This window comes from Puma concolor, chromosome A3, assembly GCF_028749965.1.
Source record: "Puma concolor isolate L17-30 chromosome A3, mPumCon1.1.hap2, whole genome shotgun sequence".
Classification (NCBI taxonomy): domain Eukaryota; kingdom Metazoa; phylum Chordata; class Mammalia; order Carnivora; family Felidae; genus Puma; species Puma concolor.
In genome coordinates, this window is record NC_141669.1 from 139,660,036 (window position 1) to 139,674,499 (window position 14,464).

Below are 14,464 nucleotides of genomic sequence, written 5' to 3' on the forward strand. Positions count from 1 at the left end.
ACAGCCAGGGCTTCCTGGGGGCCATGGGGGCCACAGATGGGGCACTGAGGGGTAGTGTCCGTCCTGTGATCATTTGGTTCCTTAAAGAAAAAGTCTTTGCAAAAAATTGATGGGTACCAAAATTGATGGGTACCAATGGCTCAATATTTCCCCCAGAGCCGGGAAATCACTCTGATTTCTGCCTTGGCCGTGGTCCATTACTACACCCGTATGCTATGCCTGTTACATTCAGCACTGGGAGTTGTGCTAACCCCGCCTCCAGCCTGGTCTCCCTCGTCTGTACGGTGGGGACAGTAAGGCCGGGGGAGCAGGGTCACCCCTGGCCTGGCCTGGGCGTCTTATGCTTGTTCACGTCGGCCCCACCCAGGATACTCCAGGGAACACACCCAGGGGTCCAGGCCTCGGGCCGACACCCCTCCAGCGCCCCCACCCAACCACCCTGTCCTTTCCACACAGCTGGGTGGCTTCTTAGAGCTGGGCCCTCCCCTGGACCCCCTCCCCCACAGAGTCATGTCCCTGGGAAGGGACAGGGAGGGTTGCCGGATGTGTTGATTTGAATTTCAGATCCACAACAAAGAGCTCTGCACACTTACGCTAAAGCATTAGCTGTTGCAAATCTGAAATCCAGATAGCATGGGCTCCTGTCTTTTATCTGCCTGCCTCAAGTGAGGAGGTGTGGGAAGGGGGGTCGGGGAAACACAAAGCTCAGTGCCTGGAGGGAGGGCTGGAGGGGAGTGGGGGCACCCCCTGGCCTAGGGCACCGCCTTCTTCCAACCCCTTAGAGGGAAGCCCCTGGCAGGCGGAGTGAGGCTGCAGGCTTGCAGCCAGGGCCAGACGCAGGTGCAAACCCCCCGCCCCCATGTGATTCCCTCACCTACTGCACCCCCACCCACCCCGCCCCGGGCCTCAGCCCTGCCCACGCTGCCCCAGGCCTGCCTCGCTCACACTCTGCTGTCGCACTGTCCTCCAGGGAGGCCCCCTTCAACCCCAGGGACAGGCCTTCAGCTGACAAAATCCAGGGGAGGCCCCCAGGTTGGGAGGGTAGAGTCAGAAAATTCCCCCAGTAGCCCGGACCCCCACCCCAAAAGCACGTGTTCTAAGTCACTTCCGCACTCCACCTGTGTTAGGACAGCCCTAACCGACCACTTCTAACCAGCTTCCCCCTGGTGTACTCGGGGTGGCCCCAGCAGAAGCCACCCCCTCCCAGAGATAGTGGACGCCTTCCCCAAGTGACTCAGAGGAGCCAGCCTGGGCCTGCCCCAGTGCCAGCTGGCTCACGGGGACCACTGAGGAATGTCTGGGATCCACAGATGACCAAAGGGGGCATCTCAAAGGGCCCAGTTCTGATCCCAGGAAATATCCTCGTGGCCCCAGTAGATTCCTGTAGCCTGGTGACCCCACAGAACCACTGCACCACCAGAGGGGCTTTGTCCAAGGGCTCTGACCTCCCAGCTGGATAGATCTGGAACCCTTGACCAAATCAGTGTGTAGCATAAGGCCCAGCAGGTAGCAGGGGCTCGAGAAGGTTCACTGATACCATCCCTGCATGCACCCATGGTATGTCCCTGTCTGAAATCCCTGCATTAGAATGTGACTCACTTGGACTTAAAGAATGCCCTCTGTTCAAGTGGGAATCTCCATCTTTCCCTGAGTAGTCCATCACACTTTAGCATGAATTAATAGATTCGTGGGCCTAGGAGCAGGACCGAGCAGAACCTCAGCTGACAAAGAAAGCTTGTGGGCCCTGGGGGCACCAGGGGGAGCTTGCCCACCTGCCCAGCCCCCTGGCTTCCCAGGAGCACAGGGTTCCGCCAAGCTGGGGAGCCAGCCGAGGCCGGGGCCTGGGAAGGAGGGCAAAAGGCAGGCTCTCCCCCATGCACTGAGTTGCCCCAACTCCTACACCGCAGCTAGGAACCAGGGTTTGCTGGACTCTTTAAAGATCATCAGCATTTAAAGTAGAAGCATTTAAAGATCATGAAATTTGTCATGTTTGAATTTGGAAACTGGTGTGACTTTGGTGTGTCACAGATGCGTTTGCAGCCCAGCACAGTTCGTCACCTCCCCTCCTTACGCCCAAAAGCATCTCCTCTCTCCCTTCTCTTTTTCTTTTGAAGGAGACAGTAGTCCCTCCTAACCCGCCATCGGGCTCCCCACGGGAAGCAGAGGACTTGACTCCCCTTGACTCGAGGTCGGAAGGTCAGGTGCAGCCTGGCTCTGCGTCACGTGCCGCGTCCTTCACGTGACGTCCATCCCCAGCGCGGGCATCTCGTCCCGTCACCTGGGCACGAGGAGGGTGAGCCCAGGACAAGAAGGTACCCCGGAGAGAGACCACAGTCACACGACGTGTGTCACAGCACATTGTCACAACCGTTCTGTTTCACCGTTATTGTTAATCTCCCGCTGCGCCCGGTTAGGGTTTATAAACCGCGCTCGACCGAGGGCGGGTGTGTGTCGAGGAAAACACTTGGTGCGTGTAGGGCTTGGTGCCCCCACGCCTTCGGGCTTCCGTGGGGGTCTTGAAGCGAGGTCCCCACAGGTAAGGGGGGGGGGCTCTTGTATTTTGGGGCCCTTCTGAGCAGATTTCACAGCAAGCTGCCTGTTTCCCTCGGGGCGGGGGGGGGGCGGACAGGATGCCCTGGTCAGGTCCCTGCATGGCACCCTGTGGACAGGACAGATGTCACAGGCATGTGGCCTCAGCCTCCTGACTTTTCTACCCTCAGAGTCTAATGCGTTAAAAGATTGCTTTCTGGAGCGCCTGCCTGGGTGGCTCGGGTGGTCGGTTGAGCATCAGACTCTTGATTTCAGCTCGGGTCATGATCCCAGGGTCATGGGATTGAGCCCCAAGTCAGGGCTTGGGATTCTCACTCTCTGTCTGCCCTTCTTTCCACTTGTGCACACACACTCTCTCTCTCCCCAAAAATAAAAAAAAAAAAAAAAAGAAAAGATTGCTTTCCTACCCATGACCATTACAAACAGCTAATTATTATTTTACTAAATAGCTGATTCACTTACCCATTTTTTCTTAATCAAAGACACAGACCTCCCGTGGGCAGGAAGGCTCTGTTGCCCCCCGAGACAGAGGGATGCCAGCCCAGGCCAAGTATTGCTGGATAGGACATTTTCAGCACCTCACACTGCAAAACCCCATCTTGTGTCAGCCGTAGGAAGAAAAGGGTATTTGGTGACTCATGAAACAGAAAGATCCAGACGCTAGCTTTAGGCAGGGCTGGATCCAGGCGCTCGGACAATGGCACCAGGAAGCTGCCTCTTCCCAGGGTTTGACCGGCCTTCCTCTGCCTTGGCCGCAGAGCTGTGCTCCCGCCAGGGGGCAGCCTCGGTGAGGGCGGCGCTGGGGGCCACCAGCTGCAGGGCGACGCGGGCTTCCCAGAGTCCCAGCCAAGGTCCCAGCACTCCTGCTCTCCGGCTGGGCCCGGGGTGTGCGCTACCCCAACCTGTCACGGGGATTCTGACCAGCCACGCCTGGGACCTGCACCGGTCCTGAAGCCTGTGGGTGGGGCCGGCCCCCCGGACCCGCTGGAGTGAAGGGGGAGTGGTTCCCCAAAGAAGGGGCAGGGGGCCAGACGCCTGTGTGCATTTCCGAGGGGCTCCAGGTGCCCGGGGTGTCGGGCTCGGGACCAGCCGGAGAAGGTGGCCCCTGGGGGCTGGGGTGCTGGGAAAGCGGTCACAGGAGGAACCAGCACCAATTCAGCCACTCATTGGCTGTGGGACCTTGAGCAGGTCATTATTCAACCTCTGTGCCTCAGTGTCCTCACCTGTCAAACGGAACAGCAGCACCTCATCTGTCTGACGACCAGATGAGTGTAGATGGGAAGCGGGTTCACGATGGGGCCTGGGGCTCAGTGAGTGTTAGACACCGGGAGTTGTTCCTGCCCGGAGAACATTCCCTGTGCCAGGTTCCACGGCCATGCTTCCTCGCCCCTTCCCCGGTCCTGACCTGCTGGACCCGAGTCCCTGCCTTCTTCCTGTGGGGCTTGACCCTGAGCCCTGACCCCGACCCCTCCTGTAGGATCCCCAGCTCCCGGATGGCCCCCGCCAGTGTGGGTCACCGTCACCGGATGTGCCCTGAGGACTGGAGGGCCGGGCCCGGTCCCCCAAGTATCAGGCACAAGGGGTCCTTTGCCACCTGCAGCCCCTGTGAGGACGCTGTGAGATCTGCAGGGGCCGAGGCTGGAAGGTGGCACAGCCCAGACCACCTGCCCGTCCAGCCACGCCCAGATCCCATGCTCATTTCCACAGAAAGGAAGGAAAGCAGGGCAGAGGTGAGCCCTCCAGGTGCCAGTGCAGAGGGGACTCCTGGAGCCCCGCCAGCCAGCCTGCCTGCTGCCAGGCGGGAGGCACAGGTCAGCACAAAGCTACCCGCTGGGTACAGGGCAGACAGCGTGGACGACGGGGCCATTTCTGTAATGATGGGCGGGCCGAGCCAGCGCCCCCGGCCCCTGGGGGCCCAGGAGAGAGCCTCAGGGATCCCTGCCCCCGCATCACCCTGCCGAGCCAGGACCGCATTCTGTGGAGGAAGAAACTGAGGCCCAGGAGCCCCTGCCTGGCCCCTGAGACTTACTGGGACAGGAAGGAGAAAGGGCTAGATGTTCCCCTAGGATACCTGGCTTCAGTCGCAGCCTCCCCACAGACCTGCTGGGCAGGTGGGGCAGTCCGCTCTTCCAGGCCTCAGTTTCCTCTCCAAACACACTCCCTGCCTGACCTGGGCATTGGATATTGGGGCTTCCCACTCCATAGCCCACCTTGCCTCTTCCCCCTTCTCTCCTCTACTTGCTGGCTCAGGAGGGGTGACTTTTCCCGGCTCCTTGTGCACAACACAACAGAGCACAAACAGCCGATAACCAACACGTGCTTGTGTTAAGATCAACAGCGCTGAGCTCTGGTTCCAAGGCTCCCCAGAGCCCCCTCCTGGACAACACGGAGGCCCCTGGTGCTCAGGGGAGCACAGGGGAGACCCCAGTGGAATGGGAGTGTGGAGTCCTGGCCCCCGATGTGTACTGGGTTTGTGATGTGGGGTGAGTCTCCCGGAACCCAGAGCCCTGGCTCCCACATCTGCAGAGTGGAGAATGTGAGCACCCCTCGTGGGCTGGCTGTGAGGACAGAGGGGCTCCAGCAAGTGTTGCTGGAAAAGGTTCTTTGCACCCACAAGCCCAGCCGTGGGTGTGAGGATGGGTGGGGGCGGAGGACAGACGGCCACGTGGCTCCCCCAAACGGCAGGGCTCCAGAGCCGGAGGGGCCCCAGCCATCCCTGCCGTGGCCCCGGCTCCCCAGAGGAAACACCGGGTAACTTTCCCTTTTGTAGAAAGGTGGGGGGTGCCCGCATGGCACCCTGAAAACATAGGGTCCACACCAGCCTGGGAGGGACGGTGCCTGGAGCCTGTTCCCAGGGGCACCCCTTTGCCTGCACGCCCTTCTTTCGGGCCCCAGGCTTGGTCCCTGCGGCGTCTTGGAGCGCCCCGCCACCGGGGTCAGTCAATGTTGTGAGCGCGGGAACCGCCACCCTTCACACAGGCTCCCAGCCCCTGGCTAGTGAGCTGGCGGCCCCTCCTCTCCAGCCCCTGCCCTGTTGATGTCCCCTGCAGTCCTCAGTCCCCGTGGAAATGGCCATTAGTTGGTTGTCCACCTCCCAGCCGACCAGCACCCCTTACGGTGCCTGGCACACAGTAGGTACTCAATAAACAACAGCTGCTGGTGTGGGCGAGCCCCTGCAGAGGCTGCCTCTCCCGCCCCGGGCCCGCCGGCTTTGTGTCCCCTCCCGGTGCGCCTGCTTCCAAGGAGAAAGGCCCCCTTGGCGTGTTTGTTTGCTGCAGGACTCAGGCCCAATAAAGTCGGTGTCTTTCTTCTCTCCTCCTCCAGCCTCACGCAGGAGCTCGGGGAGCAGCAGTTTCCAGAGATTGAAGACAAAATTGCTTGAAAGCCTGCGCTTTTATCCTCCAATTTGTAGCCATTTAGCAGGGCTGGGCGGAGGGGCAGTGAGGGCTCTGGCTGTGCTGCTGGCACGGAGGCGCCCACCGCTGCAGAGGACAGGTGCTTTGTCTTTCCCCGGACAGCTCTGGGCTGCAGGGACAGACCCCCGCCGTGGGGGGTTGGCAGGCAGGTCCTGCGGGGCCAGCAGGGAGGCCACTTGGCTGGCAGTGCACGGGGCCCCCAGAGCACGAGGGCTTCCCTGAGCTCCGGGCCCCGCAGAGGGTGGCGCCTACCGCCTCTGCCACCACTCCCCCTGCAGCCCCCCCTACCCCCCACCCCCCCGCCCCGACCTCTGCTCAAGACAGCGCCCAGCCCCCAGGCTCGGCCCTCCCTCTGGCACCAAGGAGGGGGTGAAAGAAGAGCATCCTGCCTGGGCCGGAGGGGGGTCTCTCGAGAGTGTGGAGGAAAGGGGCGCCAGCTTAGGGCTCTGGGAAAGTTTTCTGGGGCATTTGGGAAATGAAGGTGCAGGTATAGCTGCGGGGTGAGAGGTGTCTGGGGGAGGAAGGCTTTGAAATGTTGCTATGAAAAACCTCGCTCTGCAGTGGAGAGAATCAGAGCTTGCTGACCGGTGCCGAGGGCCCGGTGGCACGTGGCCGTAAGAGACAGGCCGTGCCTGCAGTGGGGAAGGAAGGAAGGGGTCAGAAGTGCTGTGCAAGTAGAACCCACGTGGTGGGGAGAGAGCATGAGGTCGGGGGAGGGAGCGCTCTAGTGGCTGGAAAGGAAGGCGGGCTTCCTGGAGGAGGTGGCTTCCGACCGCCCGCCCAAGTTTGTATCTCCCCTAAGCTGTGCTGGCCTCGCCCCCTTTCCCAGGGGACTCTGAGCCCCTGGGGCGGGAACAAGGTCTGCCCCCTCCGTGGAGCACGCAGGGACTGATTGTTCATTGGACCCAGGCTCACCCAGCACCACCCTCTTCTTCTCCCCGTCCCCACGTGCCACCCTCAGTCCCGCCTCCACGCCTCTGCCCGGGAGCCCCTCTTCTATCCAAGGTGGCTCCCCTCCTCAGGGCCATCCCTTCCCCTCCACCCCTGGAGTTCAGCCGGTCCCCTGGCAGCTCCCCAGGTGGAAGATCCTGTGACACAGGAGAACTCCGGTCCTGGGTGGTGGGCAGGTGGCACAGGGGGCGGGGCCGTGGGTCATATTCTTGAGGCTGGAGCGAGGCCCTCCTCGCTCCATGCCGCCTTCCTGAACAGGGGTGCGTGGCTGGGGGCACGGTGTCTCTGATCGGGATCGGACCCGTAGGACGGGCCAGACCAGCCTTATCTCCCCCCTGCCCCTCATCCCCTGCCGCGTGGCCTTGCGTCTCCCTGGGGTCCCGACCAAAGTACGGGGAGCTCAGCCCGCCCCCAGGAAGGCCTCAGGAATCAGCACCAATAAAAAAATACACTTTACTGTGGACCTCGAAGTCTGCAGGGCAGCGGGCAGGCGGGGAGCGGGGCATGCACAGCGCCGACGGGGTGCACGGGACGTGGCCGACGGCCCCGGTGTCCTGGGGCTGCCCCTGCGAGCCCCGGGGGCCCCCTCCCACCCCTCGGCCGGAGCGGATGAAGCAAGAGAGGCGGCCTTCCCAACGAGCAGGCGCGTCCGGGGCCCCGGCCGTGCTCGGAGCCGCCAGGCAGGGCCCAGCACCCCGAGCCCGGGGGCGGGGTGGGCAGAAGCAGCTGGCGCAGCTCAGCCGGAAGCAGCAGCGCGAGGAAGGAGGGCGTGGGAGCCCACACCTGCCAATCCAGCCCTGAGCTCCTCAGCAATTTTGTCTCTCTTGATTAAACAGCCAAGGAACATGGAGTTCACGGACGTGTTTTCTTCTTCGTCTTCCTGAAACACCCAGAACGGAAGGGCAGAGGACGGCCGCGGGTTCCTGGGGGGCACTTGGCACTTTGGGGGCGTAGGGACTTGGAGGGGGCCGGGGCCTGGGCTCAAGCAGGGGACAGACAGCAGCAGAGCCCATGGCCCTGGCTTGTGGGGAGGGCAGGGGGGCGGGGCGTGTGCAGGTGTGCGCAGGTGTGTGCACGTGCAGCGGCAGACTGCTCACGAGGCCCGGAGCGCACGCCGATCACTCGCTTTGGCAAGGACACCAAGCAGCACTTGGGCAAAAGGGTGGACGCCACCGGCCACCGGACCGTCTGTGGGGCGCGGGCGGCGTGGCTGGGATTGTTCCTCCCGGGGTGAAGCTAGGGTTTGAGCGGCGGGGTGGGCGACCAGGCTCCGGTTCAGGCAGCAGGGGCCGCTCTGGCCGGCCCAGCGAGCTGCCCCCGCGGCAGGCGGACGGTCTGAGAGATTCTGCCGTGGCATTTAGGGCGGGCTGGAGACGAGGCGTGGCTCACGCCCGGGGGCGGCCAGGTCGGGGGCGGTGTGGCCGGCTGCCCAGGAAACCGGAGCCTGGTGGGGGCGGCGGTGGGAGGCCCCCTTCCCCCCACCCTCCGGCACCCCGGGTGCCCGCCAAGGGCCGGCTCACTTCCAGCAGTGCTCCAGGGAGCTGTGCGGCTGGATCTTGAGCTTCTGGGGGCAGAGCAGCTTGGTGAAGGCTCGGCGGAAACTGTAGTGGCACAGCGGGTACAGGACGGGGTTGACGGCCGAGTTGGCCCACAGCAGCCAGAAGGACGTCTCGTACCAGTAGTCAGGGACGCAGTGGCCGTGGCAGGCGGCCCGGATGATCATCAAGAGTGTGTACGGGGCCCAGCAGAGCCCGAAGATGCTCACGATGACGGCCAGCGACTTGGCCACCTTCTTGTCCCGGGACAGCCGGAAGCGCTGGGTGATGCTCTGGGACGCCATCTTCATGCGCTTCTCCAGCGACGCGGAGGACGCCGAGGGCTTGGAGCCCCGCTTGAGCGAGCGAGGCCGCTCGGTGCCCCGCGAGGAGCTGCCGGAGCTGGAGGTGGGCGAGGCCGCGGCGCCCCCACCGCTGCCGCCCCCGGGGGCCGCCTCCCCCGCCTCGGCGCCAGGGGCCGCCTCGCCCACCCCGACCCCGTACCTGTGCAGCGGCACGGCCTCCCCGCGCCCCTTCTGCCAGCAGCCCCAGCAGCCGGGCGCGGCGGGCGGCGGGGAGGGCTGGGCCTCCGGCGGGGGCTCGGGGTCCCGCGCCCCGTCCAGCCGGACGCGGGTGCGCCTCTGGATGTTCAGGTAGATGCTGAGGTTGAAGAAGGTGACGCTGAGGAAGGGCGTGAAGAACTCGAGTGTGGAGGCCGTGATGAGGAAGTACCAGTTGTAGAAGAACTCGGCGTAGCAGTGGCCCTCCGGGATGGAGCTGCCGCCGGACAGGTACTCCCAGCTCAGGATGGCCGGCCCGTACAGGAGGAAGGCCAGCACCCACACCATCACCATCTTCTGCACCGCCCGCCGCGTGTCGCCCTGCTGGGCCCGGTAGGAGACCTGCCCGGGACACGCTGGGTCAGGAGGGAAGGGGCCCGGGCAGCAGCAACAGGGGACTGGGAGCTCCCCCAACACCCCGCGCCGCGCGCCCCCGCCCCCCCACCGCCGCAGCCTCTGGGCCTCTGCGCGTGGCCTCCCTCCCCTCCCCCGCTCCCCACGTGGGTCTGGCCGGCTGAGGCCCCAGCACACTCTCCCGCGGTCATGCAACCTCCCTCAGATCAGCCCCAAACGCTAACTTCATGCCAGGCTGCTTGGGTGCTACCCCTGCTGGCCGTGGGCACCCGGGGGGTGGGGGAGGTCCTGTCACCCTCCCCTGCCCACCGAGCGCCCCCCGTGCCGAGCTCCGTGCCCCCAGCACCTGCTGGGTGTCTCGTGCAATCTTCACGGTGGAAGTTGTCCTCCCTTCCCTGGTGGGTCAGGGAGAGAGGCGGAGGCCACAGGTGGATTGGCTCAAGGGGACCCTGAGCCCCTGCTCTGCACTGTCTCCTGGCCTCTCCAGGCGGGGACACGTGGGGCCCCCAGCAGAGGGCGCTCAGAGTGACTGGCAGAGTCATCTCAAAGAAGAGGGCCAACCGGGACTCCGGCTGCTGCCCCTGTGCCCGCCTGGCCCTGATGCAGGAAGCCCAGGCCGCCCAGCGTCCCTGGCTCACGGTGACTACTCACACCAGGAAAAGCTCGTGGAGCCAGAAGCTGATGACTGACTTCCGGGGGCACACTCGTGCACACATGCACGCACGCTTGTGCGCACATACACACACACACACACACACACACACACACACACACACACACGAGCGCACGGTGGGGAGGGTACCACCGACGACCTCTGGCCCAGATCCTCCCTCAGCCCTCCAGACTTTGGACCTGCTCCAGGGCGGAGGCTGAATTGCCCCCCCCCCCCCCCCCAGTTCCTTCAGGAACACCCGATGCCGGGTCCAGACGTGCCTCCTGCCTGTCCCAGGACCCGTCCTACTGGCAGCAAATGGCTACTGAGTGGGCGGCTGGCCATAGAGTACCCAGTGTGTCCGGGGTGAGGCCAGCAGAGACCAAGCCCACCTGGTACTGCCCACAACTTGGAAGTGGCCATCCTCTGCTGTGGCCACTTCCTGACCACCCCCCTCCCAGGAGCGAACATGGGGCACCGGCTTCCCAGACTCACAGCGCGGGTGACTGACAGGAAGCGGTCATAGCTGATGAGCACGATGTTGAAAACGGACGAGGTGCAGAGTAGGTAGTCCACCACCAGCCACAGCTTGCAGAGACCACGGCTAAAGGGCCAGCGGCCAGTCAGCACATAGGGCACATATAGTGGGATGCAGAAAGCCCCTGTAGGAGAGAGAGTAGGGCCACGGTGGGCCATGGCTGGACAGGGGCCTGGGGTCAAACCCACCCCAGTGGAGAGACAGGCAGGACCTGGGGGTGGCGCAACGGCCCCTTTCCTGGGACCAGGAACCCTGACCTTGCCCTTGCCTCCGCCCTGTCTCTTAGGCACACCCTCTACCCTGCGACTGGCCTTCAGCCCCTGCCTAGCTTCCAGTCCCGCTGGCGTCCCCTGGACTTGGAGGTAGGAGGGAAGATCCAGGGGTGGGGACCTCCGGGCACGATGAGACCCCCCCCCAAGCCTTGATTCGGTACGTCCACATTTCTGTGCAGTCCTCCCAGGCCCCAAAGGGAGGCAGGAAAATTTCCTCCCTCCTCTTCCACCTGCTGGACCCCAGCCCCTAACCCAGCCTTTGGACAGCCCTTCCTCCTCAGCTCAGAAAGAGAGAACGCCTTTCTCCCGACCCAAAGGGCATTTGGCTGCCACCACGCCAGCCGCTCCCACGGCCCAGGGTCTGGCAGACGCACTTAGCAGCCCCAACAGGTGTCTGGCGCTCGGGCCCCCTCTGCGCGCCCCGCCCCCAAGCCGGCAGCAGTGCACGCACACGTTCTCACGCGCGCTCCTCCGAGCATCTCCCCCACCCCCACCCCGCTTCCCCCACGCCCCCCTCCCCCAACACGGCTCTAAAAACTCCCTTCCATGTCCCCTCCCCCAAACCTCTCCCAGCGCCCTCCGCACGTCCTGAGTCCGCCAGCAGCCTTTGTTTGGCTACGGCGCAGGAGCCAGCGGTGCACTCGCGGCCGCTGCGCCTTGCGCCTGGCCAAGCGCCCGCCCGCCCGCCGGGGCCCCTTCCCGAGGAACATCCCCCCCACCCCCCAGCCCCGGTCTCGGGGGGGGGGGAGGCAAGGAACTTCGCCCGCGCCCCCCGCCCTCCCCCGGGTCCCGGACGCCCCCTCCCCAAACAGGGCTCCCTGGCGGGGCCGTGTGCCCCAACAGAAAGGCTCCCTAGGTCCACGCTCCAATCCCTGCTGGCCGGGCCAGGCTGGACACTCCTGGGCTCGGGCGGGGGCTGGGGGCTTTACCCACGAGGAAGTCGGAGATGGCGAGGTTGAGCAGAAAGAAGTTGTTCTGGGTGCGGAGGCTCGAGTCGGCCACGAAGGCGAGCATGACCAGCGCGTTGCCGAGCACCGTGGCCACGATAAGCAGCGCCATGAGCGCGGCCAGCACCGCGGTCCAGGCGGCGGAGAAGCCGCGCGCCCCGCCCGCAGCCGCCGCCTCGCCCGCCAGCGCCCCCGACGCGTTCAGCGGCCCGTCGGGCGGCGTGCGCTCCATGACCCGCCGGCTCAGGCGGCGCCGGGGCGCGGGGCAGGGCGCGGACCGCCGGCCGGGCGGCCGGGAGGGGCCCCGGCCCGGGAGCCTGGTGTCTGCGGGCTCTCGGCCCGGCCGGCTTCCCCGGGGGGTGCCCGGCGCATGGTCCGCGGGCGCCGAGACCCGGGACGGGGCCGGGGCTGGCGGCGCCGAGGGGGCTCGGGCCGGAATCCGAGCCGAACGGGGCCAGCGGCACGACCGCTGCAGCCCGGGCGGACCCGGAGCGGAGCGGGAGCCCGAGCCGCCGCCAGAGCGCCGGTGCGCCCCGAGTGCAGCGCGCAGCCGAGTGCGCCCCGCGCGCAGCCCGCCGCCCCCCGCGCCCCGCGCAGCGCCCCCGCCATTGGCTGCCGCCCGCGCCCCGCCCCCGCCCCGCCCCCGCCCCGCCCGGCGCCGGCAGCACCACGGACAGCGCCGCGTGCCCGCCGGGCCGCCGGAGCCCCAGCCAGGAGCGCTCGGCGGCTGGCGGAGAGCCCGGCCCGAGCAGGCGGGCGCCGGGGCGGGGGGCGCGCCTGCTGCCAGCCGGCCCGCGCGCACAGGAGCCGGTACCTGCGCCGCCGGGCCTGAACCCGCGCCCTCAACCCCGGCGACCCTGGCGGGCCCTCGTCGGGAGTCGGGACGATTGTGGGGACCTGAAATGCAGGGAGGGGTGCACCTGCTCCTGCGCCCAGGGGAACTTGCCCCGCGGGACCCCTCCTCCTGTCATGCTTCAGGCAAGCGGGTCTCAGGGGAAGGAACGTCCCAAGGAGAAAGGAGGGGGAGGGGTCTCCGAGAGCAGGGGCCCCGACCAGGGGTCCGCTCCAGCCCCCATATGCGTGGGACTCTGGGCAGAGCCCAGCGCAGGGTCTAGGGTGACCTGCAAGGCGCAGACGGTTGTGGAGTTACATAAGGGAAGATAGGGGGCCAGTGGGCCCAGCCGGGAAGGGAGCACACCCCCCCGGGGCTCCGGCGGCCCCAGGTTGAGCAGGGAGAGGCCAGAGGTTCAGAGCCTGGCCATGGCCCCCTCCCCCTGCTGACAGCAGAGTGAGGCGGTCACCGCTGCAGGGACAGGCGAGGTCACTGCGCTGAGGGCGCAGCCAAGGCAGCAGCTGCCGCGGCTGCGTTAGCGCCTGCAGGGGGGGGGGGTGGGAGGAGAGGCGGCGGGAAGGAGCACCCCCTCCCCCCCAGACACACATGCTCAGATAGACAGGGTCAAGGACAGATTCGGCAGGAGACACAGCGAGACAGACAGATGCGCCCACACTCAGACACACAGACACCCACAGACCAAGGAAACAGCCACCCAGCGTCAGGCTGGGGACCCACGAACGGCAGTTAGACACACACACAGCAGACAGCAGACAGCCAGGGAACAGCGCCCGAGGGAGAGAAAAGCAGCGACTCTCTCTGCTCTGTCTCCAGCGGCGCGCATCTGCGGAAGCCTCCAGGAGGACAGAAATGGGCGAGTCTGCATGTGGGGGGTGGGGGCAGCGAGGCTGGGGGGAGGGGCTGCTGTCCCGCCGGCACACACAGGCGCTCCCATACTTACCGTAGCTTCCTCAGCACGCGGGGACCGTCTCTGGCCCTAGCCCCAAGAGATAACTTCAGAAACTTTGGGAAGTGGAGGAGGCTAGGCTCCCTCTAACCCTTCCTCAGAGCTGGCTGTGCAGCAGGAGACCCCGGACCTTCGCCCCAGGGGGCCCACTGTTCCGAGGCCTCTCACGGCCCGGCCCGTGCTGGAGGAGGAGTGCGGGGCTCCAGCTCGTGCTCCCAGAAGCCCTCTCTGAGCACCTGGCTATACTCCCCTCCACCAGCGAGCCCCGTTCCTCTTGCAGGCTCCCCGGCTTCTCCTCACCGTACCCCAGTGTGCCTGGCGGGCAGGGCTGTGCCAGGACCAGGCAGCTAATTGGTGGTGAGGCGAGCCACGCAGAGAGTTTCTGGAGGAGCAGAGAGCCGCTGGACCCCATCACTGCCATCCCCCAAGTTGTCCCGCACCTTTGGTCCTGGGTCGGGACTCTGCGCCCCACGCTCTGTCTGCCAGCAGCTCCCTGCTGAGCGGGTCCCCCAGGCCCTGCTCTTTCCCAGTCGCCCAAGGCTGGCCTTGGCCGGACGGTGCTGTGGGGGTGCCCTTCACCCCTGGCCTTGGGAGATGGAGTTTGATGGGGGACTGGAGGGGGGCTTTGGCTCTCTCTCACTAGCTGGGAGCCCCTTTTCCAGCCTCGGTGTCCCCCCTGGGATGAGGACTACGTGTTGCTTACTGTACGGGATGGAGGGACAAGTCAAGGGGAGGTCTGTGTAGAGGGCAGCCCCTCTGAAGTCTCGGTGAAGCTGGCCGTGGTTGTCCTTGTGGCTATCAATATTCTGGAGCCTTCCCTGGCAGTCTTTGTCCCCACAGCAGCTGGAGGGGTCATGGACTCAGTTAGACCCTGGCACCGGGGGGCCAGC

The 14,464-nt window shown here is 65.5% G+C and overlaps 1 protein-coding gene across 2 annotated transcripts; it reads right to left on the bottom strand.

Moving 5' to 3' along the window:
• Positions 1 to 7,346: 7,346 nt before the first annotated feature.
• HRH3 (histamine receptor H3) lies at positions 7,347 to 12,022 on the bottom strand. Of its 2 annotated transcripts, XM_086702642.1 has the most exons (4): positions 11,758 to 12,022; positions 10,514 to 10,680; positions 8,438 to 9,354; positions 7,347 to 7,797 (listed from the first exon to the last, which is right to left on the bottom strand). In XM_086702642.1, exons 1-4 carry the CDS (start codon positions 12,005 to 12,007, stop codon positions 7,770 to 7,772), a joined length of 1,362 nt encoding a protein of 453 aa, XP_086558768.1. In that variant the 5' UTR covers positions 12,008 to 12,022; the 3' UTR covers positions 7,347 to 7,769. The 2 variants fall into 2 exon arrangements, with proteins under 2 accessions (XP_086558768.1, XP_086558769.1); XM_086702643.1 differs by lacking the exon at positions 7,347 to 7,797 and having other exon boundaries at positions 8,434 to 9,354.
• Positions 12,023 to 14,464: the final 2,442 nt, after the last annotated feature.